Source organism: Pan paniscus, chromosome X, assembly GCF_029289425.2.
Source record: "Pan paniscus chromosome X, NHGRI_mPanPan1-v2.0_pri, whole genome shotgun sequence".
In the NCBI taxonomy this organism is placed as follows: domain Eukaryota; kingdom Metazoa; phylum Chordata; class Mammalia; order Primates; family Hominidae; genus Pan; species Pan paniscus.
The window spans coordinates 54,068,324-54,092,127 of NC_073272.2; the positions used below are offsets into that span (position 1 = coordinate 54,068,324).

At 45.3% G+C, this 23,804-nt stretch overlaps 2 protein-coding genes and 1 pseudogene across 2 annotated transcripts in view; 2 read left to right on the plus strand and 1 right to left on the minus strand.

Moving 5' to 3' along the window:
• Nucleotides 1-598: 598 nt before the first annotated feature.
• LOC117977560 (sperm protein associated with the nucleus on the X chromosome N5) lies at nt 599-1,833 on the plus strand. The gene is made up of 2 exons (XM_034949649.2): nt 599-743; nt 1,386-1,833. Exons 1-2 carry the CDS (start codon nt 669-671, stop codon nt 1,527-1,529), a joined length of 219 nt encoding a protein of 72 aa, XP_034805540.2. The 5' UTR covers nt 599-668; the 3' UTR covers nt 1,530-1,833.
• LOC129395224 (protein SSX2-like) lies at nt 1,695-17,460 on the plus strand (annotated as a pseudogene).
• Nucleotides 7,661-23,804, minus strand: part of LOC100977365 (protein SSX2) — a 41,381-nt gene continuing 25,237 nt past the window's right edge. The window contains exon 8 of the mRNA XM_057301065.2: nt 7,661-8,270. The gene's annotated coding sequence lies outside the window, so the exon portion shown is untranslated. The remainder of the gene's footprint in view (nt 8,271-23,804) is intronic.

Below are 23,804 nucleotides of genomic sequence, written 5' to 3' on the forward strand. Positions count from 1 at the left end.
GATTGGAAATAGGAAACTTAAAAGAACTACATGGACATTGGGTAAAAGAACATGGGTTGAAATTTGCCTGGCAGTAGCCCAAGAGTAAATGGTCTTCAAGGTGCATATGAAGGAACTGTAAGAGGGAAATGGGATAATTCACATCTCCACCAATAATTAAATGTAGCCACACTAGCTTGGGGGATTTGAGGTGAGACATCTAAAATACTAAGTCATGGTGAGGGCTGGAAGACAAAAGAATGAATCACTTAATAGGAATGGCTGTGGGGAAGGGCTTGACAGAATCAACCTCTCACTTCCATGTGAACCACGAACATTAAACGTGGAGAAATGAGGAGCGGCAGCAGATCAGTTTGGGATGCATCTTCAGGGGATGCTGAAACAACAGCAGCATTTGGTTTCCTCTACACCCCTGTCACCCCTCCCCTATAAGCCCAGGGAGTGGTCAGCAGTGGTGCTTTGTGATGTCTAAGCCACCCTTGGACTGCCATTGGCTGGGACACTGCCTGTATGATCAAACAAAGCTCAAGGGTGTGGCTTTGCCTTGTCACCAGGAGGGTATATATAGGGAGGGCAAGAGCTCTGGGCCACTGGGAAGCTTCAATATAGCTGTGGAAGTCTGGACTCTACAAGATCCTGCTGTAGACATTCAACAAGCAACCAGAATCATGGAAAAGCCCACTTCAAGCACCAATGGGGAGAAGAGGAAGAGCCCCTGTGACTCCAACAGCAAAAATGATGAGGTAAGATTGTTAGGTTTTGAAGCGAAGGCGAGGGTGAAAGAAAGACACACAGAGAGGGGGCAGCTCAAACAGCAACACAGGAATACTGCAGACGCTTGTGGAAGTGGGGGATCAGCTTAATGCCAGATCCCACCACCGCTTACAGCCTGGGGTACTTACAGGTATGGGTGGGAGGGATCTGGGCAGTATGGCTTGCTGCCCGGCAGGATATTGATAAGATGTTCTTATGATCAGGTGGTTTGGCCCTTTTTCTGGTGGAATATCGTTGTGGTGTTCCTTAGAACTTTGCCAAGCAAGATATGATAGGGATGTTTCTTTAGTTGGGCCTTTGTCTGCCTTGTGGACAGGTGGTTAGGCAGGATGTTTCTCACGGCCTGAACCCCCATGGGATGTTTCACTTTGACCAAGGTCTGCAAAATAGCAAAGAACTTACAAAATGGTGCAGTTTGGACTAACAGATGATCCTACCCATGCTCCTCTTCTTCCCCATAGATCCCTACCCTGTGATTCAACCTTGTTCTTCTCTGGATCGAACCCCTTCCTCAACCTGCATTCCTTCTCATAAAGCCCCCCTTGCTATCCAGTCTCTATCCTATTCACCCAAAATAATGTCTTTCTGGCCTCTCCCTGTTTTCTTAACAGATGCAGGAGACACCAAACAGGGACTTAGTCCTCGAACCGAGTTTGAAAAAGATGAAAACATCAGAATATTCAACAGTATTAGTGTTGTGCTACAGGAAGACTAAGAAAATACATTCAAATCAACTGGAGAATGACCAGTCCTGAGAGAACTCCATCAATCCAGTCCAAGAGGAGGAGGACGAAGGATCCTCACAGGAGGACGAAGACCTAGACTCATCTGCAGAATCTTCAAAGCAGGATGAAGACCTACAATTACCTGAAGGATCTTCACAGGAGGATGAAGACCTAGACTCATCTGAAGGATCTTCGATGGAGGAAGAAGACCCAGACTCATCTGAAGGATCGTCAGAGGAGGGTGAGGAAGACTAATTAAACATGGAGAAACCAAATTGGACAAATCCTCACCACCAACGGTGATGATTACAATAAAATCAAGTTTGAGAAGCTGATGGCTGCATATATCTATGCCTGTTTTCTGATGGTGGGGGGGAAGGGAAGGGAAGAGGTAGGCATTTGAGAAGGGAGGGATATGAGGTCCTGTAGGGTTGGTGGACAGACTCGCAGGTTGACAGTAAGCCAGACATTGTAAATAAGGCCTGGGGGAGCACTGATTCCTAAAGAAAATTTTCTTCTTAAAATTTCCTCTCACAGGAAGTGGAGATGTGTATATGTTCATGCAACTGTACCCGGCAGCACATAGTTCTGCTGAATGTACATATCAAAGGTATTCCCATCCCATTTCCATTTGATATTTTCCTAGGTTAGAAATATATGCTTTATAAAGAGTTAATGTTCTGTAAAACACAAAGCACAATACAGACATACACAGACACCTCTGCTCACTCTCTCTAGAGGGATACAATTAAAAACATTGGTTATAGGGCCGGGCGCAGTGGCTTGCGCCTGTAATCCCAGCAGTTTGGGAGGCTGAGGTGGGTGGATCACCTCAGGTTTGTGAGGTTTTCAAAGAAAGATCTTGATCAAAAGAGGGAATGTGAAAGCTGACTGTGCGAATGAACCAGCTTCTCCAGTGCCAATGAGCCTCATTTCAAAGCAGTGGAGATAATTAGAAAATTGTACTGTTACTATAAAAGAATAACAAAAGGGGGAAATTGTAAGGGTAACTAAACATAAAATTGAGATTTTCCTGTTGCCAAAAGAGCAAGAAGAGACCTTCCCCATTTCACTTTCCTTAGAGCATTTCCTTGAGAAAATTTGTATTTATAAATTCTTCCTTTGATATGTAAGCCTCTGGCCACCCTATAACCCAGGAATGTCTTGAACTTGAACTCCAGGCCTCAAGTGATCCTCCAGCCTCAGCCTCCCAAAGTGTTGGGATTACAGGTGTGAGCCACCAAGCACCGCCACCAGGAATGTCTTTCTTCAGGGCCACGGAGCCATCTCTTTGAAAGGTGAACGTTGAGGAAGATGATGTCTTTGTCTCCCTGTCACCAGGGGAGTTTAACTTAGGTGCCTTGCTCCAAGCCGTAAGCACCTGCTTGTCATAGAGATATGAGTTTTATTTTTCCTTCAGATAAAGGCAATTAACTAACACAGATGGGTACTCCAGTTACTCGATGAACTTAGGACTTGCCTGGGAGCATTTAGTGTTCACCCTTGGCTGCTGCTGTACAACAAGGCCAATTACCTACATATCTGGACTTTCTGATTTCTGCTACCACTTTTTATTTTTTGTTTTGTTTTTGTTTGTTTGTTTTTGACGTGGAATCGCCCTCTGTTGCCCAGGCTGGAGTGCAATGGTGCAATCTCAGCTCATTGCAACCTCTGCCGCCCAGGGTCCAGCGATTCTCCTTCCTCAGCCTCCCGAGTAGCTGGGATTACAGGCATGCACCATCATGCCCAGCTAATTTCTGTATTTTTAGTAGAGACGGGGTTTCACCATGCTGGCCAGGATGGTCTCGATCTCCTGACCTCATGATCCGCCTGCCTTGGCCTCCCACAGTGCTGGGATTACAGGCGTGAGCCACCACGCCTGGCCTCTGCTAACACTTTTGGATTGTATGAAACACTACACTTCAAAGTGTGGGATCTGGCTTCCTAGACAGCTGTCAAAGGGGCAGTTGATGCAATCTAGAAGTGTAGGGGAGTTCGCACCTGTGGGGTAAATTTTGACCAATAAGAAAAGGAACCAGGAGTGAGAGTCAGGTACGTAATTCCCTCTCCTCTCCTCCCCTCTCCCCATGCACCAATTCCAGGCATTGTTTCTCAGTATAGTCTGTCTAGAGGTGTCCTGTATGGCCCAAAGCCTGTTTCCTTGGGAATCTGAGCTAAAGCAATGGGCATTCAAACACTCGAAGACAGTGTTAAGTGTTGTGGAGGACCCAGATCTGGGCAGAGGAAAATTATCCCAATAAGAAAATGGACAATTTGAGGATGTGGAATAGAGGGAAGGACTAGAAGAACCAGTAGTAGTATAGCTTAGGGGTACTATTTTTGGAGAAAAGGGCAGTTCTGGTGATTGTTCCAGTGAATCGCTCAGCTCTGTTATATATATATATATGTATATATCCTTTCTTTCCATCATTCTCCCCTATGAAATCATCCGTAAAGTATCCTTTTATAACTCTCTATTGCCTGTGAAGTGAATTTTCTTTTTTTCTTTATCTTTTTTATTTAGAGATAGAGTCTCTGTCGCCCGGGCTGGAGTGCAGTGGTGCGATCTCGACTCACTGCAATCTCCGCCTCCCGAGTTCAAATGATCCTCCCGCCTCAGCTGCCCTAGTAGCTGGGACTACAGGTGCACACCACCAATGCCTTGCTAATTTTTTTTATTTTATTGTATTTTTAGTAGAGAAGGGGGTTCACCATCTTGGCCAGGCTGGTCTTGAACCCCTGACCTCAGGTGATCCACTCGCCTCAGTCTCCTAAAGTGCTGGGATTACTGGTGTGAGCCACTGCGCCCAGCCTGTCACTTTCCTTTTGGAGAATAAAACATATTGAGTCTTGTGCCAAAATGCAGGGGAAGCTGCACCCAGACAGGTAACAAAATATTATATATATATAGATAGATAGATAGGTTTTTTCTACATACCAATATTAACCATTTAGAAAACCAAATTGAGAAAAATTACACTTATATAGTGACAAATATACATAAAATATCTAAAACCAGATGATTGGAGCAAGATGGCAGATAGATCCCGTGCCCCACTCAACATTCCATTGAACTGGGAAGAAAATGTTTTCAAGGGTCAATTCTCAAGAGTAGAGGAAAATAAGAAAACGTGTCAGTGGTTCACCAGAAATATTGAGGCATTCCTGGGAGATAGAGTAGATGTGATCAGACTGGTAGAGAAACCCAAGGAGACAAGAGCATCACTGTAGACGAGAGATGCTGTTTGAGACAAAGACTTACTCCGTCGCCCAGGCTGGAGTGCAGTGGCGTGATCTCGGCTCACTGCACACTCTATCTCCCAGGTTGAAGGGATTCTCCTGCTTCACTCCGAACTGTAACTGGAATTCACAGAGGCCTGCCACCACGGCCAGCTGATTTTTGTATTTTTAGTAGAGACGGGGGTTTCACCCTGTTGGCCAGGCTAGTCTCCAACTCCTGACCTCAAGTGATCTGCCTGCCTCGGCATCCCAAAGTGCTGACATTACAGCATGGGACACCGTGCCTGCCCAGGAGATGATCTTTGTAACAAAGCCTCTGAAAAACTCCAAACCCTGAATCAAAAAAACACGGAGCTGGAAAGGGCCTTAGGATAATCATCAGGTAGGTTAATTTAAAAGTTCATTAGAAACATCTGAATCGGCCAGAGTCCCCTCCAACACCACACTCAGATTGGCTGGCAGTAGCCACTTTTGCCTCTAAGATGAAACTCTGATAATTGTTCATTAAAGAAAGTGAAGGCCTGGCGAGGTGGCTCACACTTGTCATCCCAGCACTTTGGGAGGCTGAGGCAGGAGGATTGCCTGAGGCCAGGAGATCGAGACCAGCCTGGGCAACATAGTGGATGCCGTCTCTACCAAAAATAAAAAACTAGCTGGGTGTGGTGGCGTGTGCCTGTAGTCCCAACTAGATCGGAAGCTGAAGTGGGAGAATCCCTTGAGCCTGGGAGATCGAGGCTGCAGTGAGCTGTACTTGCATCACCGCACTCCAGCCTGGGCGACAGAGTGTGATCATGTCAAAAAAAGAAAGAAAACAACAACAACAACAACAACACACACACACACACACACACACACACACACAAATGTAACGTATCAGAACTTGGTGTAACTTCAGCCCTTCACAAGGAGAGAAACACATTTGTGGAGAGAGGACCATGTTCACTCTTTATCTATCCATGATAGACAGATAGTCCGGAGCTTTATATACCCATGGAACCTAAGGAAAAATGTTGCCTGTCATAACTCACAATCTTCCAGCCACCCTTCCTTGTATCTGTCTTGTGGGCTGGGGGAACCAACTTATGGATCCCATCTTCCCAGGGAGAAAGAAAAATCAAATCCTTCATTATCTCTTTTAGGGTATGCTCTCCTCTATTTGCATGGAGGATACGGCATTCAATATCTAGTAGCCGAATGTTACATTTGGGTAATACAGAACTATATTGGGATAAAATAGAATTTGTTTCCTCTGAGACACAGGTAGAGGTACGTCCACACTGACCTGGGTGGCAGCCACCTCTTCCTGCAGTGCCAGGCAGGGCATGCTCACGGATCTGGGGAACCTCTTGCTCCTGGAGCCCCACAACCTCCTTCCTGGCATCCTTTCCCTCTGGTGGCTGTGACAGCCCACACTTGGCCTTGGGTCTCCCCTGCTTCTTTGCCTGCCCCTCTTCTGCCCACCCTGCATATCTCTGTCTCCCACTGTCCCTGCTGTGACCACGACTGCCTGCCCTCCCTACACTCTCTCTCTCCTAGGGCTCCTTGTCTTCGGTAAATGAACCCACAGCCTTTACATTGTGATTGGAAACAGAGCCTGGGGCTTGTTCAGTTCTCCCTCCTTCCATCACACACCTGTCCGCCTTGATGTTTCTGAAGTCAGTGAGCTCCAAACTCAACTCCTCCTGCACCTGCCAGGTGTAGGACCTGTGACAAGACACCTACCATCTGTCTGGGACTCTGTCTCTCATCTATCATATAGGCATAATGATGATCGTGTCCTCCTTCTAAGGCTGGGGAGAACCAGGAGGCCAAGGTGATGGGCTATGGATGGTCAAAACAGCTCCAAACCTGCCTCCACCTGGGGCTGGTGTTTCAAGTTCATTGTGTGTGAATGGAGCTTTGATGTCTCCATTGACACGCAATGGTTTGTTCTAAAATAGACTCCCCTCTGCCCTTCCCTTCCCCACAACTGTTTCACCTCTGTACCGTGCAATGGTACCTGTGAGAAAGAACTGTCCCATTCCCAAATCATCATCCCCACCCCAGCCCCCAGGCCCTTGGTTGGTGAGACCCTTGATGGGCGCTCTCATGCTTCTGTCCAGTAGACTTTCCCACCAATTGCTCCCCTGCATGGAGACTAAGTGGACTCTTCTATTCCCTGTCCATCACAGGGTCTACATTGCACGCATCTGCCTGATTCTTCCACGTTCCCCAGATGACGATTTCATCTGTGTCTCCTCCCACATCCACCCAAATGGACCGTCCCAGACCTTGAAACCGAAAATCATTCAGAGAGCGAAGGCCAAGATGCCCAACCACCTGCTACAGAATCCTGCTCCAGGACTGAAGTGTATAGTCTGTATCAAAATAAAAACTGGAGGACAGGTGCTGCGGCTCACGCCTGTAATCCCAACACTTTAGGAGACCAAGGTGGGAGGATTGCTTTGGCCCAGGAGTTTAAGTCCAGCCTGGGTAACATAGAGAGACTTTCTTGACAAAACCTTAAAAAACTTAGTGGGTCATGATGGTGCATTCCTGTAGTCACAGCTTCTCTGGAGGCTAAGGTGGGAGGATCACTTGAGCCCACGAGTTCAAGGCTGCATTGAACTATGATCATGCCACTGCACTTTAGCCTGGGCAGTGCAAGACCCCTTCTCTAGAAAAAGCAAACAAACAAAGAAACCCAACAACTGGAAACATCCTCCTCTGGAATGGTGGTCAGGAACATCTGCCTGCCTTGTTCCCTGATGTCTCTCCAGCACCTAGAACAGCGCTCAGCACGAGAACACACTCATTAGTGTTTTGTTGAATAAATGACTCCTTTGACACAGCAATTCAACTTCTAAGAATCTTTCCTAAAGAAATATTCACACACGTGCAGAGACCTGTGCGCACATTAATGAGAGGAGCAAACAACTGGGGAACGTTTGCAAAGGTTTATTAACTGTCAGTGACTGATACGGGGAATCAGAGGAGGGGAGTACATGCTGAACAGGAAACAAATTGAGGGGGGGCTTGACCAGGACTCATGGCAATGGGGAAAAGCATATGGGAGATGCTTATACTGGTACTTGGTGTGTCTGTGTGTGTGTGTGTCTGTGTGTGTGTGTTTGTGTGTCTGGTGTGTAAATGCAGAGGGGAAAATTGGAAATTAAACACTCAGATCTGCCCTCAGTAGTCACATCTGGGGAGAGAGGAGGGTAGTGCTGTTCTATGGAGAGAATACCTGACTATACTTGCTTTCTGAGGTAGGTGCATGGATACACAAACCGAAATACACATTAAGCATGTCTTGCTCATCAATGAAAACGCTAATATCTAACAGAATGGCACACTGTAAGAAAATACAATGGAAACACTAACATCGAACTCTTGTCACACTAAGAAAAATGACGCTCAACTTTTCACTGTTGTGAACACTTGCTTTCACTTGCTATGCACCTGATGACGCGGGGTCCGCAGCCATGCCCATGTTCGTGAAAGGTCACCACGTTCTGCTTCTCATCATGGGCATGTGTCGTATCCCCGAGGCTGAGGCAAGAAGAGAGAAGGAAAGTAAGTGGCAGTGAGTTCCCACTGCCTGATAACTCAATCTCAACTCCTCCTGACCTGCAGACCCTGCACACTCTTGATTCTGCCCTACCCCAGGACCTGCACACGCCTTCCATGGTTCCTTGAAGTGAACCATCTGCTCATGCCACAGTGACTTCTTTGGCTGGGTTATCCATTCCTAGGCTAGAGAAAGGTGTGGCCCACATACAGGGCTGACCTGGAGCTTGGGAACCCACAGCATCCTGAGTAGGGAGGATCCCTGGATATACAGGGCAGGGAGTAAAAAGAGCTTGCGAAGGCCAGGCGCGGTGGCTCACGCCTGTAATCCCAGCACTTTGGGAGGCCGAGGCGGGCGGATCACGAGGTCAGGAGACCGAGACCATCCTGGCTAACATGGTGAAACCCCGTCTCTACCAAAAATACCTGGCTGTTCTCGAACTCCTGACCTCAGGTTATCCTCCCACCTCTGCCTTCCAAAGTACTGGGATTACAGGCGTGAGCCACCACGCCCGGCCTATCCGATAGTTTTTCTGTATAACTCTTTGTTCCTGGGAAGGTGTGTCAGTCCAGACACTCCACATGAGTTTCAGGGTTTCTGGATTGATAGATCGTAGGATACGGAGCCTCTAGAGCTGAGCTGAGCCAATTCTTCTTCCAGTCCCTAGCCTATGAGCCCCCAGAGACCCTTACAGGATTTCTGCCTTACAGTGTGGAGGGAGTCTACAGGTGGATGATATTGGTTGTAATCGCCCAGCTCAGAGGGCAGAGGGAGAGGTAGGAAAGAAATGTTCAGTTACTGGCCAGCTTTGATGAGTCTGCACTTTTTCTAGGAGCTTCCCAAGCCCCTTATTCTTTAATGTTATCAGGCCACTTTGGGCTAGCACTGGGCCAGCCCTGCCAAGTGTCTGCTCTATATGTTTACAGAACAGGTAATAAGCCTTCTAGGAAACAAGGAGAAAACAAGAATGCAACTTAGAAAGCTCCGCCTGGGCTGATCCTCCATCTGTGGCCTCTGACCTTTCCCACTCGAAGCCATCTCATCCCCCAGTGGGGCTAAACCATCAAGGGTTTTGTTACAGGAACTGTTCTGAACTCCAACCACTTCCCACCTCGTCTGTGGCATCTGCAGGGTTTGGTTTGGGAAGGAAGCCAGCAGCTATTCCTGGTTCACCATCTTCTTCTTGAACCAGATATGCCTTTACATTTTAAAAGTAATTTGAAGTCATTACTAACAACAAGTAAAAGATATATACCACTTAACCACATGACAGGCACTATTCTAAGTGCTTTACATGTACTTACCCATTTAATCATAGCAATCAAATGAGCTAGATAGTGTGGTTATCCCCAGTTTACTCTTGAGTAGCCTGAAACACGGAAAGGTTATATGACTTACACAAGGTCACATAGCTTAATAAGTTGAGAAGCCAGAAACTGAACCCAAGCTGTCTGGTTCCAGAGTTTGTACTCTAAAATACTAGCGTTAAGTGGGCACAGTGACTCACTCCTATAATCCCACCACTTTGAGAGGCTGATGTGGGAGGATTGCTCGAGGTCCAGAGTTCAAGGTCAGCCTGGGCAACATAGCCAGACCCTGTCTCTACCAAAAAAAAATTTTTTTTAGTTACCCAGGCATGGTGGTGCACACCTGTAGTCCCAGCTACATGGGAGGCTGAGGCAGGAGGGTCACTTGAGCTGAGGAGGCTGGGGTTGCAGTGAGCCATGATTGTGCTATGGAACTCTAGCCTGGGCACCAGAGTGAGGCCCTGTCTAAAATAAAACAAAATTTAATGCTAGTGCCTTTTACCATTCTACCGTTCTATCATTCATAAACATCTGTATACATTCCCTGAACACCGAAAGAACTTCTCTTTTTTTTCCTGTCCCTCCTCCCATCTTCCATGTTTATAATACCTGGAATTTTATTTCAAGACTATAATTTTTTAAGTTTACAATCAAAAGTTTACACTTTTTAATAAGTTTTACTGGTTTTCTTCTCATCATTGCTTGTTAAAATCACCTCCTTCCTCTTAAATTTACTTTTCTCTTCTCATAGACCTGTATACCAACAATGATTTCTGAAGGGTATATGCGTCATGAATTTTCTGAAATATTTTCTCCCTCATTCTGGATTATCCTGGCTGTATATAGATATCTAGGTTCAACTTTTTTGTTTGTTTTTGTCTTGTTTTGTTTTGTTTTTTTGAGACAGTGTCTGGCTCTGTCACCCAGGCTGGAATGCAGTGGCACCATCTCGGCTCACAGCAATTTCCACCTCCCGGACTCAAGTGATTCTCCTGCCTCAGCCTCCCAAGTAGCTGGGACTACAGGCACGTGGCACCACACCTGGCTACTTGTTGTATTTTTTGTAGAGATGGGTTTTGCCTTGTTGGCCAGGCTGGTCTCAATTTCCTGAGTTCAAGCTGTCCTCCCATCTTGGCCTACCAAAGTGCTGGGACTACAGGCGTGAGCCACTGTGCCTGGCCCAAAGTTATTTTTAATCAGCTCCTTGAAAAACTTCTCCATTGCATTCTCTTTTCTCTCTTTCTCTCTGGGGCCTTTCAGGATTTTATCTTTATCCTAGAAATTTTACTCCTAGGGAGTGTGTGCGTATATGTGTGAGTGTGTGTGTGTGTGTGTGCGTGCCTGTGTGTTAATCAGGTTCAGAACTAGGTGACATTTTTCAGTTTGAAGATTCATGTGTTTGTTCAGTTGAGAAAATTCTAGAATATTATTTCTTCAAGTACCTCCTTCTCTACAGTCTTTCTATTTTTTTTTTTTTTTTTTCCTTTTCGAGTCGGAGTTTTGCTCTGTCATCCAGGCTGGAGTGCAGTGGCACAATCTCAGCTCACTGCAACCTCTGCCTCCCGGGTTCAAGTGATTCTCCTGCCTCAGGCTTCCACATAGTTGGGATTTCAGGCGCCCACCACCACACCGGGCTAATTTTTGTATTTTCAGTAGAGACGGGGTTTCGCCATGTTGGCCAGTCTGGTCTCAAACTCCTGACCTTAGGTGATGTGCCTGCCTCAGCCTCCAAAGGGCTGGGATTACAAGCGTGAGCCACGGCGCCTGGTCCAGTCTTTCTGTTCTCTACCTCTGCAACTTCTATTGGATGAACGTTGAAACCTCTGGGCTCTATCCTCCATTTCCTTTATTATTTTCATTTCATACTTTCTATTTCATAATCCTTTTCTGCTATACGGTGAAGTAGTGCCATGCCTGAACACATTTTTTCATTGGGTTGTTCCAGTTTCTCTTACTGATATGCAAAAGCTTTGTTGTATATTAGAGATGGTTACTGTTAATTTATTGAGGATGCTTCACCAATTTCCCCAACATTTGCCTTTTTAAACAGTTTTGTGGTGTTTTTTGAATTAGATGATACTTCAATTTTTACATCGTTATGTCAGATTCATTGTTCATAGCCTTAGTGTAATATCAGGAAGTGCCTATGACACCTCAAGATGTCTTACACTGTAATATTTTCCTAAATTTTCATCTAGTTCTTTATGACTTCACATTTTCACGTTTAAGTAACTGATTTTTTAGAATTTATTATTTTATGTGGTTTAAAGTAAGGATTTAATCTTCATTTTTTCAAATAGATAGACACTTGTCAAGCAATCATTTATTATACAACCCATCATCTTTTGCCCACTGTTTGAAAATGCATGCTGAAATTTGCGTATAGATTAGTCTGTTTCTTGACTTTCTATTTTGTTTCACTAATAAATGTTTCTATGTGCATTCATTTTTTATTGCAGCTGTAACAAATTTTCGGTAGCTTAGACAACGCTGGGCGCAGTGGCTCAGGCCTGTAATCCCAGCACTTTTTGGAAATCTTTACCAACAAAGAAAAATTCTGATGTATTCTCTTTCAGTTGAATGTCCTCAGATGACTTTCGGCAGACTCTAGAGAATCTTCCCGAAGGTGAGTATCTCTCAAATCTAAATGACCAGAGAACCTTTGTCCCTCCATGGATGCGAAAACTGGTAAGAGTGGGAGAATATCAAAAATGCCCTCACTGCCTCCTTTTTCCCATGTCTATCACAACACCTGATGTAGCATTGACGGCTTGATAACACCGACAGTTGTAATCCTTAACACTTCTTTTGTTTTCATAGTGATGCCAGATATTCTAAGCAGGTTACATGGATTAATTTATTTAATCCTTAAGAATACGTCTATGACGTTGTTTCTATTATTATCTCCAAATAATAACGTCTCATACATTTCAGTTGTCATCCACACAAAAGCCATGTGACTTGGCGCAAATCTTCTAAGTTCTCTGAGCTCCAGACTCCTGGGCCATGAAATGGAAGTAAAGAATCATAGTTCATGTTTTAGATCATAGTTATCAGCAAAATAATAATAACATGAGACTATCGTGGTACAGAGATGTTAGAGAATTTTCCTGAGGTGCAGCGGCAGTGGTAGTCTGATCCAGAGCTCCAAGCCATTTAAAGCTCATTCACGTTTGCATTTGTTTATGAAGTTCAGATGTTGCTCACTAGGGCTTTACCCCATAGGGCCTGCTGGTGCTTCCAAGGAGACACCCACTCTCGCAACAGGAAGGACCAGCTGGCTTCTGATCCGTTACTGGGGCCACTCGCATGGCTTAGGAACAGGTTTGACTGTGGGCCCTTCCCTACTGTGAGCTCCTTGAGGGCTTTGTCTACACCTGGTGCATCCGAGAAACCCCAGTCCCAGCCCAGGGGTTTCCTTGGAGGCCCCTGAACGAGTGACTCCACAAGTACATATTCAATTCCGGTTTAGAGGGTAAAGGGATCTGGGATTGGGTTGCCAGTATGGAGGCCAAATTCAAAGAAGGATCATGAAAGGTATTAATTGTTATTATTACTACATTTAAACAGTGTTTATAAGCTCAGAGAGGACTTTCCCTTAGCCTATTTTACATGTATTGTTCACTATTTCATAAGTGAGGAAGCTGAATAAATGTAGCTTAAGACTGTTGGTCAGTGACCCATCCCAATGCAACCAGAATTGATATGGTTACCACCTCACTGAATTCCACATTCAATGTTGGTGCCTCGGTAGGCTGGTATGCCAGATCTGGTACTGCTTTCTTTGCTGCCTGGATTAATTTCAGCAAACCATTTCTTTCCCTCTCCCTTCCCTGTATTCCTCTCCCCACACCATCTTTCCCAGCAGTGTTTCGTCCCCTCCCTATGTTTTTACATTTACCCTCCCAGCAGCTGTCTACGAGCTTTTATGGGATCCCTTGTATTTTATAGAAGCTCTTCCTTTTGTAGACCTGTGAATTCTTAGAATGCTATGCTCCAAATCTTCTGTATATCACACTCTCAATTACATGGAGATTTTTGCTGTTTGCAAGAATATCAGTCCTAAAAGAGTGGGAAGATAAGCATTCTATCCCTGGAAACCCCATTCATGCAGGCCAATCCTTTCCCTTCTAACCTCCCCTCCCAGGTTTCTCCTAATTTAGGCAAGTGTAACTCTCCCAGCTTTGTTGAGAACATTGATTAAGGTAATGCATGCGAAGACGCTTTGTAAGCTCTAAAGCACTACAGAAATGGCACTGATTCTGTTTATCTGTGACCCTCACATTATAAAGATCATGCCCAAGAAGCCAGCAGAGGAAGGAAATGATTAGAAGGGAGTGCCAGAAGCATCTGCCCCACAAAACGATCCGAAGCAGCTGTGCCCACCCAGGAAAAGCAAATACCTCTAGAAGATTCACAAGAGATCTGGTAAGAGGAAACAATTCGGGAACAAACCCTCTGGCTTTCCTGGCTATGTTCAGGTGTGTGGATTGGGTGTGTGGCACGGACCCCAGACAAGCCTGGGTCCCGGCTGGGCTGAGGAGCTTGCCCAGCTCCAGAAGAGATGTTAGACATGACTTCCAGAGACACAGAGTGGAGTTGTCATCCATATACAAACCACGTGACTTGGGGCAAGTCTTCCAAATTTTCTCAGCTCCAGATTCCCAGTCCATACGATGGAAGTAAAGAATCATAGTTCACAAATTGTTTGGAGACATTATATTTAGTCTAGAAGGCCTGATGACATGAAAGGTGCTCAAGCAATTCTATCTGTAATTACCTGGGATCATGTCTTACGCAGCTCAATGCCTGATACCCAATCAGGTGTACTTCAGAGATATTGCAGGTTCGGTTCCAGACCACTGCAATAAAGTGAGTCACACATTTTTTTTTGTTATCGTCGTTTCGCAGTGCATAAAAACATTACGTTTTCACTATAGTGTACTCTACTAAGTGTGCAATAGCATTGTCTAAAAATGTACATACCTTAATTTTAAAATAATTCATTGATAAAAAATGCTAACAATCTTCTGAGCCTTCCGTGAGTCACACTCTTTTTGCTGGTGGAGGGTCTTGCCTTGGTGTTAATGGCTGCTGGCTGATCAAGGTGGTGGTTGCTGAAGATGGGAGTGGCTGTGGCAGTTTCTTAAAAGAACACAACGGTGAAATTTGCCACATTGATTAGCTCTCCCTTTCATGAAAGATTTCCCTGTAGTGTGTGATGCTACTGGATAGCATTTTACCCACAGTAGAACTTCTTTCAAAGTTGGAGTCAATCCTCTCTAGCTATGAAAGTCCTAGATGGCATCTCCTTCCAATAGAAGGCTATTTTATCTACACTGAAAATCTGTTGTTTCGTGTAGCCACCTTCATCAGTGATCTTAGCTAGATCTCCTGGATAACTTGCTGCAGCTTCTCCATCAGGGTTTGCTGCTTCACCTTGCACTTTTATGTTATGGAGACGGCTTCTTTCCTTAAACCTCACGAACCAACCTCTACTAGCTTCACGTGTTTCTCCTGCAGCTTCTTCACCTCTCTCAGCTTTCATGGACATGAAGAGAGTTCAGGTCTTTCTCTGAATTAGACTTTGGCTTAAGGGAATGTTGTGGCTGGTTTCATGTTCTGTCCTGACCACGCAATCTTCCTCTATTTCAGCAGTAAGGCTGCTTTACTTTCTTATTCGTGTGTTCACTGGAGTATTAGTATTATTATTTCCTTCAAGACCTTTCCTTTGCATTATATACTATTATTTCCTTCAAGAACTTTTCCTTTGCAATCACAGCTTGGCTGTTTGGTGGAAGAGGCCGAGCTTTCAGCCTGTCTTGGCTTTCAGCGTGCCTTCCTCACTAAGCTTAGCCATTTCTAGCTTGTGATTTAGAGTGAGAGACATGCGACTCTTCCCTTCCTTTGAACACTTAGTGGCCATTGTAGGGTTGTTCATTGTCCTAATTTCAGTATTGCTGTGTCTCAAGAAATAGGGAGGCCCAAGAAAAGGAAGGTAGGCAAGGAAGAGCTCATCGGTGGAGCAGTCAGAACACACACAACATTGATCAGTTAAGTTTGTCATCTTCTGTGGGTGCAGTTCCTGTTACCCCTAAAACAATTACCCACAACAGGGTGATTATTGTCAATAATAACCTAATTTCACATTTAAAAAAACTAACACAGTGTAAATGGATCGTTTGTAACACAAGGATAAATGGTTGAGGGGACGGATACCCTATTTGCCATGATGTGATTATTATGCATTGCATGCATGTATCAAAACATCTCACGTACCCCATAAGTATATACACCTACTGCGTACCCACAAAAATAAAAAAATTATTTTAAAAGACTAAAGAACAACAAAACAATCGCAATCATAATATCAAAGCTCACTGATCACAGATCACTATAACAGATATAATAATAATGGAAAAGTGTAAAATTGGTGAGAATTTCAAAAAAAAATTGCAGTATCTGCGAAGCAGGATAAAAATGAGGTGCCATAAAACAAGGTTTGCCTTCTGCCCTTAACAAATACGTGCAGCATGAAAGGAGGTATGGGTGAGTGTTCCCATAAGTGAAGAGGTTGGGAATCTAAACCTGACAACGGAAGGAGCCAGAAGCTAAAACTTTAATTGGTATTTGTCGTGTATTGGTGTGGATCTAAGGCCTCAGCCTCTCTAAGCCAGAGAATGTGAAAAACTGGATAAAGAAGGCCCATGGGCACTTGGTGGTGGGGAGGCATCTCCTTTTTTGAGAAAACAGAGCCTAACACTCTCCAACCCACCCAACCCTCACTTTCCAACTATTCTCCATCATAGGACCCAAAAGGGGGAAACATGCCTGGACCCACAGACTGCGCGAGAGAAAGCAGCTGGTGATTTATGAAGAGATCAGCGACCCTGAGGAAGATGACGAGTAACTCCGTAAGTGAACCTTCCGCTCATCCCCCACATCCCTGCAGATGTGCTATTCTGTTATGATACTGGTATCCCATCTTCTCACTTGCTCCCCAGATAATTCCCTTTTCTAGGGTACAGCATTGAGGCTGAATGATGAGATTTCCCATTCTCTTTCTTTCTTTCTTTCTTTTTTTTTTTTTTGGAGGGATTCTTGCTCTGTCGCCCAGGCTGGATGTGGTGGCCCGATTTCGCCTCACTGCAACTTCCGCATCCCGGTTCAAGCAATTTTCTTGCCTCAGCAACCTGAGTAGCTGGGATTACACGTGTGCACCCCACACACCCGGCTAATTTTTGTATTTTTAGTAGAGATGAACTTTCACCATGTTGGTCAGGCTGGTCTCGAACTCCTGACCTCGGGATCCACCTGCCTCGGTCTCCCAAAGTGCTGGGTTTACAGGCGTGAGCCACCGCACCCGGCCGATTTCCCATGCTCTTTCTACTCTCTACCCTGTATATCCAGGGATGCTCCCTACCCAGGATGCTGTGGGTTCCCAAACCCCAGGTCAGCCCTGATATGCGGGCCACACCTTCCTCTAGCCTAGGAATGGATAACCCAGGCGAAGAAGTCACTGTGGCATGAACAGATGGTTCACTTCGAGGAACCGTGGAAGGCGTGTGCAGGTCCTGAGGTAGGACAGAATCAGAGTGTGCAGGGTCTGCAGGTCAGGAGGAGTTGAGATTGAGTTGTCACGTGGTGGGAACTCACTGCCACTTACTTTCCTTCTCTCTTCTTGCCTCAGCCTCGGGGATACGACACATGCCCATGATGAGAAGCAGAACGTGGTGACCTTTCACGAACATGGGCATGGCTGCGGACCCCTCGTCATCAGGTGTATAGCAAGTGAAAGCAAGTGTTCACAACAGTGAAAAGTTGAGCGTCATTTTTCTTAGTGTGCCAAGAGTTCGATGTTAGAGTTTACGTTGTACTTTCTTACAGTGTGCCATTCTGTTAGATATTAACATTTTCACTGATCAGCAAGACATACTTAATGCATATTTCAGTTTGTGTATCCATGCACCTACCTTAGAAAACAAGTATAGTCAGGTATTCTCTCCATAGAACAGCACTACCCTCCTCTCTCCCCAGATGTGACTGCTGAGGGGAGGTCTGAGTGTTTAATTTCAGATTTTTTCCTCTGCATTTACACACCACACGCACACACACACAAACACCAAGTAACACTATAAGCATCTCCCATCTGCTTGTACTCCCCTCATCCGATTCCCCTCTATCAGTCACTGACAGTTAATAAACATTTGCAAACGTTCCCCAGTTGTTTGCTCCTCTCATTATTGTGCACACAGCTCTCTGCATGTGTATGAATATTTCTTTAGGAAACATTCTTAGAAGTGGAATTGCTGTGTCAAACGAGTCACTTATTCAACAAAAAACTAATGAGTGCATACTCATGCTGAGCGCTGTTCTAGGTGCTGGAGAGACACCAGGGAACAAGGCAGACAGATGTTTCTGACCCCCATTCTAGAGGAAGATGTTTCCCGTTGTTGGGTTTCTTGGTTTGTTTGTTTGTTTCTTCTAGAGATGGGGTCTTGCTCTATCCAGGCTAGAGTGCAGTGGCATGATCATAGCTCAATGCAGCCTTGAACTCCTGGGCTCAAGTGATCCTCCCACAGCAGCCTCCAGAGTAGCTGTGACTACAGGCATGCGCCATCATGCGCCACTGATTTTTTTAGGTTTTGTCTAGAGAGTCTCACTATGTTACCCAGGCTGGTCTCCATCTCCTGGGTTCAGGCAATCCTCCCACCTTGGCCTCCTAATATATTGGGATTACAGGCGTAAGCCACCGCACCTGGCCTCCAGTTTTTATTTTGATAGAGACTATACACTTCAGTCCTGGAGCAGGATTCTGCAGCAGGTGTTTGGGCATCTTGGCCTTCGCTCTCTGAACCATTTTCGGGTTCTAGGGCTGGGACGGTCCATTTGGGAGTATGTAGGAGGAGACACAGATGAAATCGTCATCTGGGGAACGCAGAGGGATGAGGAAGATGCGTGCACTGTAGACCCTGTGATGCACAGGGAATAGAAGAGTCCACTTAGTCTCCATGCAAAGGAGCAACGGTGGGAAAGTCTCCTGGACAGGAGCATGAGACTGCCCATCAAGGATCTCACCAACCAAGGGCCTGGGGGCTGGGGTGGGGACGATGATTTGGGAATGGGACAGTTCTTTCTCACATATACCGCTGCACGGTGCGGAGGTGGAACAGTTGTGGGGAAGGAAGGGCAGAGGGGAGTCCGTTTTAGAACAAACCAGTGTGTGTGAATGAAGACATTAAACCTCCAGTCACACACAACAGACTTGAAACACCAGCCCCGGGTGGAGGCAGGATTGGAGCTCTTCTGACCATTCATACCCCATCACCTTGGCCTCCTGGTTCTCCCCAGCCTTGGAAGGAGGACACGATCATCATTATGCCTATATGATAGATGAGAGAGGGAGTCCCAGACAGATGGTAGGCATCTTGTCACAGGTCCTACAGCTGGCAGGTGCAGGAGGGGCTGAGTTTGGAGTTCATTGACTCTAGAAATATTAAGGAGGAAAGGTGTGTGTGGTGGAGGGAGGGAGAATTGAACAAGCCCCGGGTTCTGTCCCCAGTTGCAAGGTAGAGGTTGTGGGTTCATTTTCCAAGACAGGGAGCCCTTAGAGATGGAGAGTGCAGGGAGGGAGAGGCAATCGTGGACATAGTGGGGACAGTGGGAGAGAGAGATGTGCAGCCTGGGCAGAAGAGAGGCAGGCAAAGAAGCAGGGGATACCCAAGACCAAGTGTGGGCTGTCACAGCCACCAGAGGGAGAGGGTGCCAGGAAGGAGGTTGTGGGGGCTCCAGGAGCAAGAGGTTCCCTAGATCTGTGAGCATGCCCTGCCTGGCACTGCAGGAAGAGGTGGCTGCCACCCAGGTCAGTGTGGACGTACCTCTACCTGTGTCTCAGAGGAAACAAATTCTATTTTATCCCAATATAGTTCTGTATTACACAAATGTAACATTCCGATACTAGATATTGGGTGCCTTATCCTCCATGCAAATAGAGGAGAGGATACCCTAAAGGAGATACCGAAGGATTTGATTTTTCTTTCTCCCTGGGAAGATGGGATCCATAAGTTGAGTCCCCCAGCCCACAAGACAGGTGCAAAGAAGAGTGGCTGGAAGATTGTGAGTCATGACAGGGAACATTTTTCGTTAGGTTCCATGGGTATATAAAGCTCCCGACTATCTGTCTATCAGGGATAAAGAGTGAACATGGTCCCCTCTCCACAAATGTGTTTCTCTCCTTCACTATTACAGTGAAGGTCTGAAGTTCCGTCAAGTTCTGATACATTACTTTTATTATTATTATTTGTTTTTCTCTTTTTTTTTTTTTTTTTTGAGACAGAATGTCACTCTGTCGCCCAGGCTGGAGCGCAGTGGCGAGATCTCCCACTGCACTTCCAAGTTCGAAGGAATGTTGGGTAGGGTACGGGATCTATCTGCCATCTTGCTCCAATCATCTGGTTTTAGATATTTTATGTACTTTTGTCACTATATATGTGTAATTTTTCTCAATTTGGATTTCTAAATGGTTATTATTGGTATGTAGAAAAGCTATCTATTACTGTATATAATATTTTGTTACCTGTCTGGGTGCAGCTTCCCCTGCATTTTGGCACAAGACTCAATCTGTTTTATTCTCAAAAAAAAAACAAAAACAAAAACAAAAACAAAACAAAACAAAACAAAAACCTGATAGCCTGGGTGCGGTGGCTCATGCCTGTCATCCCAGCACTTTGGTAGGCCGAGGTGTGTAGATCACCTGAGGTCAGGAGTTCGAGACCAGGGTGGCCAAGATGGTGAAACCGCATCTCTTCTAAAAATACAAAATAAAAAAAAAATTAGCCACGCCTGGTGGCGCATGCCTGTATTCCCAGCTACTAGGGCAGCTGAGACGGGAGGATCACTTGAACTCGGGAGGCAGAGATTGCAGTGAGCCAAGGTGGCACCACTGCACTCCAGGCTGGGCGACAGAGTTTCCATCTCTAAACAAAAAGAAAAAGAAAAAAAGAAAAATCACTTCACAGGCAATAGAGAGTTATAAAAGGATACTTTATGGAAGATTTCATAGAGAAGACTGATGGAAAGAAAGAAGTGTATATTTTACAGAGCTGAGCAGTTCACAGCAAAAATCACCAGAACTGCCTTTTTCTCCAAAATTATTACCCCTAAGCTATTCTACTACTGGTTCTTCTAGTCCTTCCCTCTATTCCAAATCCTCAAATTGTCCATTTTCTTATTGCAATAATTTTCCTCTGCCCAGATCTAGGTCCTCCACAACACTTAGCACTCTCTTCGAGTGTTTGAATGCCCATTGTTTTAGCTCAGGTTCCCAAGGAAACAGAATTTGGGCCATTCCGGACACCTCTAGACAGACTATACCGAGAAACCATGCCTGGAACGGTGCATGAGGAGAGGAGAGGAGAGGGAATTTACATACCTGGCTCTCACTCCTGGTTCCTTTTCTTAACGGTCAAAATTTATCCCACAGGCACGAGCTCCCCTACACTTCTAGATTGCATCATCTGCCCCCTTGGCAGCTGTCTGGGAAGCCAGATCCCACACTTGGAAGTGTAGTTTTTCATACAATCCAAAAGTGGTAGCAGAGGCCAGGTGTGGTGGCTCACGCCTGTAATTCCAGCACTTTGGGAGGCCGATGCAGGCAGATCGTGAGGTCAGGAGTTCGAGACCAGCCTCGATAGCATGGTGAAACCCCGTCTATACTAAAAGTACAGATTTAGCTGGGCATGGTGACGTGCACCCGTAATCCCAGATACTCCGGAGGCAGAGGTGGGAGAATCGCTTGACCTCGAGAGGCAGAGGTTGCACTGAGCTGAGATCTCACCATTATACTCCAGCCTGGACGACAGAGTGAGACTCAATCTCAAAAACAAAACAAAACAAACAAACAAACAAACACAAAAGTGGTAGCAGAAGTCAGAAAGTCCAGGTATGTAGCTACTTTGCCTAGTTGTAAAGCAGCAGCCAAGGGTGAAAACTGAATACTCCCAGGCAAGTCCTAAGTTCACCGAGTAACTGGAGTACCCATCTGTGTTAGTTAATTGCCTTTATCTGAAGGAAAAGTAAAACTCATGTCTCTGTGACAACCAGGTGCTTACAGCTTGGAGCGAGGCACCTAGGCTAAACTCCTCTGGTGACAGGGAGACAAGGACATCATCTTCCTCAATGTTCACATTTCAAAGAGATGGCTCCAAGGCCCTGAAGAAAGACATTCCTAGGGGATGGGCATGGTGGCTCACGCCTGTAATCCCAACACTTTGGGAGGCTGAGGCTGGAGGATCACTTGAGGCCTGGAGTTCAAGTTCAAGACATTCCTGGGTTCTAGGATGGCCAGAGGCTTACAGATCAAAGGAAGAATTTACAAATACAAATTTTCTCAAGAAAATGCTCTAAGGAAAGTGAAATGGGGAAAGGTCTCTTCTTCCCTTTTGGCAACAGGAAAAATTCAATTTTATGTTTAGTTACCCTTACAATATCCCCCTTTTGTTATTGTTTTATAGTAACACTGCAATTTTCTAATTATCTCCACTGCTGTTTCTATCTTTCTCTGTGTGGTTTAGAGCCACCTAGATATCCAACAAGTCCATAGTAAGATGCAAAGCAAAGCAATTATCAGGATTATAATAGAATGATTTTTTTTTTCAGGACAGAGTTTCGCTCTTGTTGCCCAGGCTGGAGTGCAGTGGTGCGATGTCGGCTCACTGCAACCTCTGTCTCCTGAGTTCAAGCGATTCTCCTGCCTCAGCCTCCCGAGTAGCTGGGATTACAGGCATGTGCCACCATGCCCAGCTAATTTGGTATTTTTTGTAGATATGCGGTTTCACCATTTTAGCCAGGCTGGTCTTGAACTCCTTACCCCAGGTGATCCGCCCACCTCGGCCTCCCAAAGTATTAGGATTACAAACGTGAGCCACCATGCCCTGCCTAGAAAGAATTCTTAAATTCAGTATAATACTCCCCTTGTTTGGGCGGCGGGACCTTTAAACACATCATACTGGTTAATTGTGTCAAAGTCAAAATAAATTATAGAGACAAATCCCTAAATCAAATGCTGTATTTGGGAATCACAAAAGTGCAATCCAGGGCATATACAAGGACTAGGGTGGTCTTCAGTGTGTCCAACGAACAAACAGAAGTTGGAAATTTTATTAGAAAGAAAAATGTTACATATCGTTTTGAAATGAGGCTCATTGGCCCTGGAGAAGCTGGTTCATTCGCACAATCAGCTTTCACATTCCCTCTTTTGATCAACATCTTTGTTTGAAAACCTCACTGATTAACCATATTAAAGTGAGGCTTCACTGTCACTCCATGCCAGGATGGACGTGGGCCGGTTGTCTTTGTCCCATGTCAAGGGAAAGGTAAGGGAGTCTAGATCAGGGACATGGGCCATATTTGAGCCACAAAGAGGCCAGAAGGAAAAAAAAAAATTCAGGCAGGTTTGTCTGGAGTTCAGCATCAAATTCCATCTTGTTAGTCCCATCTATATTAGCATTCATCTTGAAGCACTAGGCCAACATTTTCCTGTTGGTAGAACTGGCTTAACAAATATTAGACAGGCAACAAGAATGGAGCTCAAAGATCATAATACAAAAGTAATTAGCTATCGTTATTTTATTTTATTATTTTGTTTTATTTTATTTTATTTTATTGCAACGCGGTCTTGCTCTGTCACCCAGGCTGGAGTGCAGTGGCGTGATCCCGGCTCACTGCAACCTCCACCTCCTGGGTTCAAGTGAATCTCCTGCCTCAGCCTCTCGAGTAGCTTGGATTACAAGTGCTCACCACCACGCCCGGCTAATTTCTGTCTTTTCAGTAGAGACGGGGTTTCATCATGTTGGCCAGGCTGGTCTCGAACTCCTGACCTCAAGTGATCCGCCCTCCTTGGCATCCCAAAGTGCTGGGATTACAGGCACAAGCCACCGCACCCAGCTATAATTAGCAATAGTATAATAAATTTAGTTTGTACAATGATTTTGAACTAAGATCCCAAGCCTAAGGGCCACCAGCTAAACAAATCAAAAGACTATGGGGGAATTGAATGAGACCTCTTACAGTCTTTGAGTAGCATTTGAGGACTGGGTTGAATTAAAGCAGAGTGCCAACTCTATAAAAGGGACCACTCTATAAAAAGGATTCACTAGGTGAATCAAAGGATTTGGGAGTCATGGTCTGCCAAGTGAAAAATGTAGACAT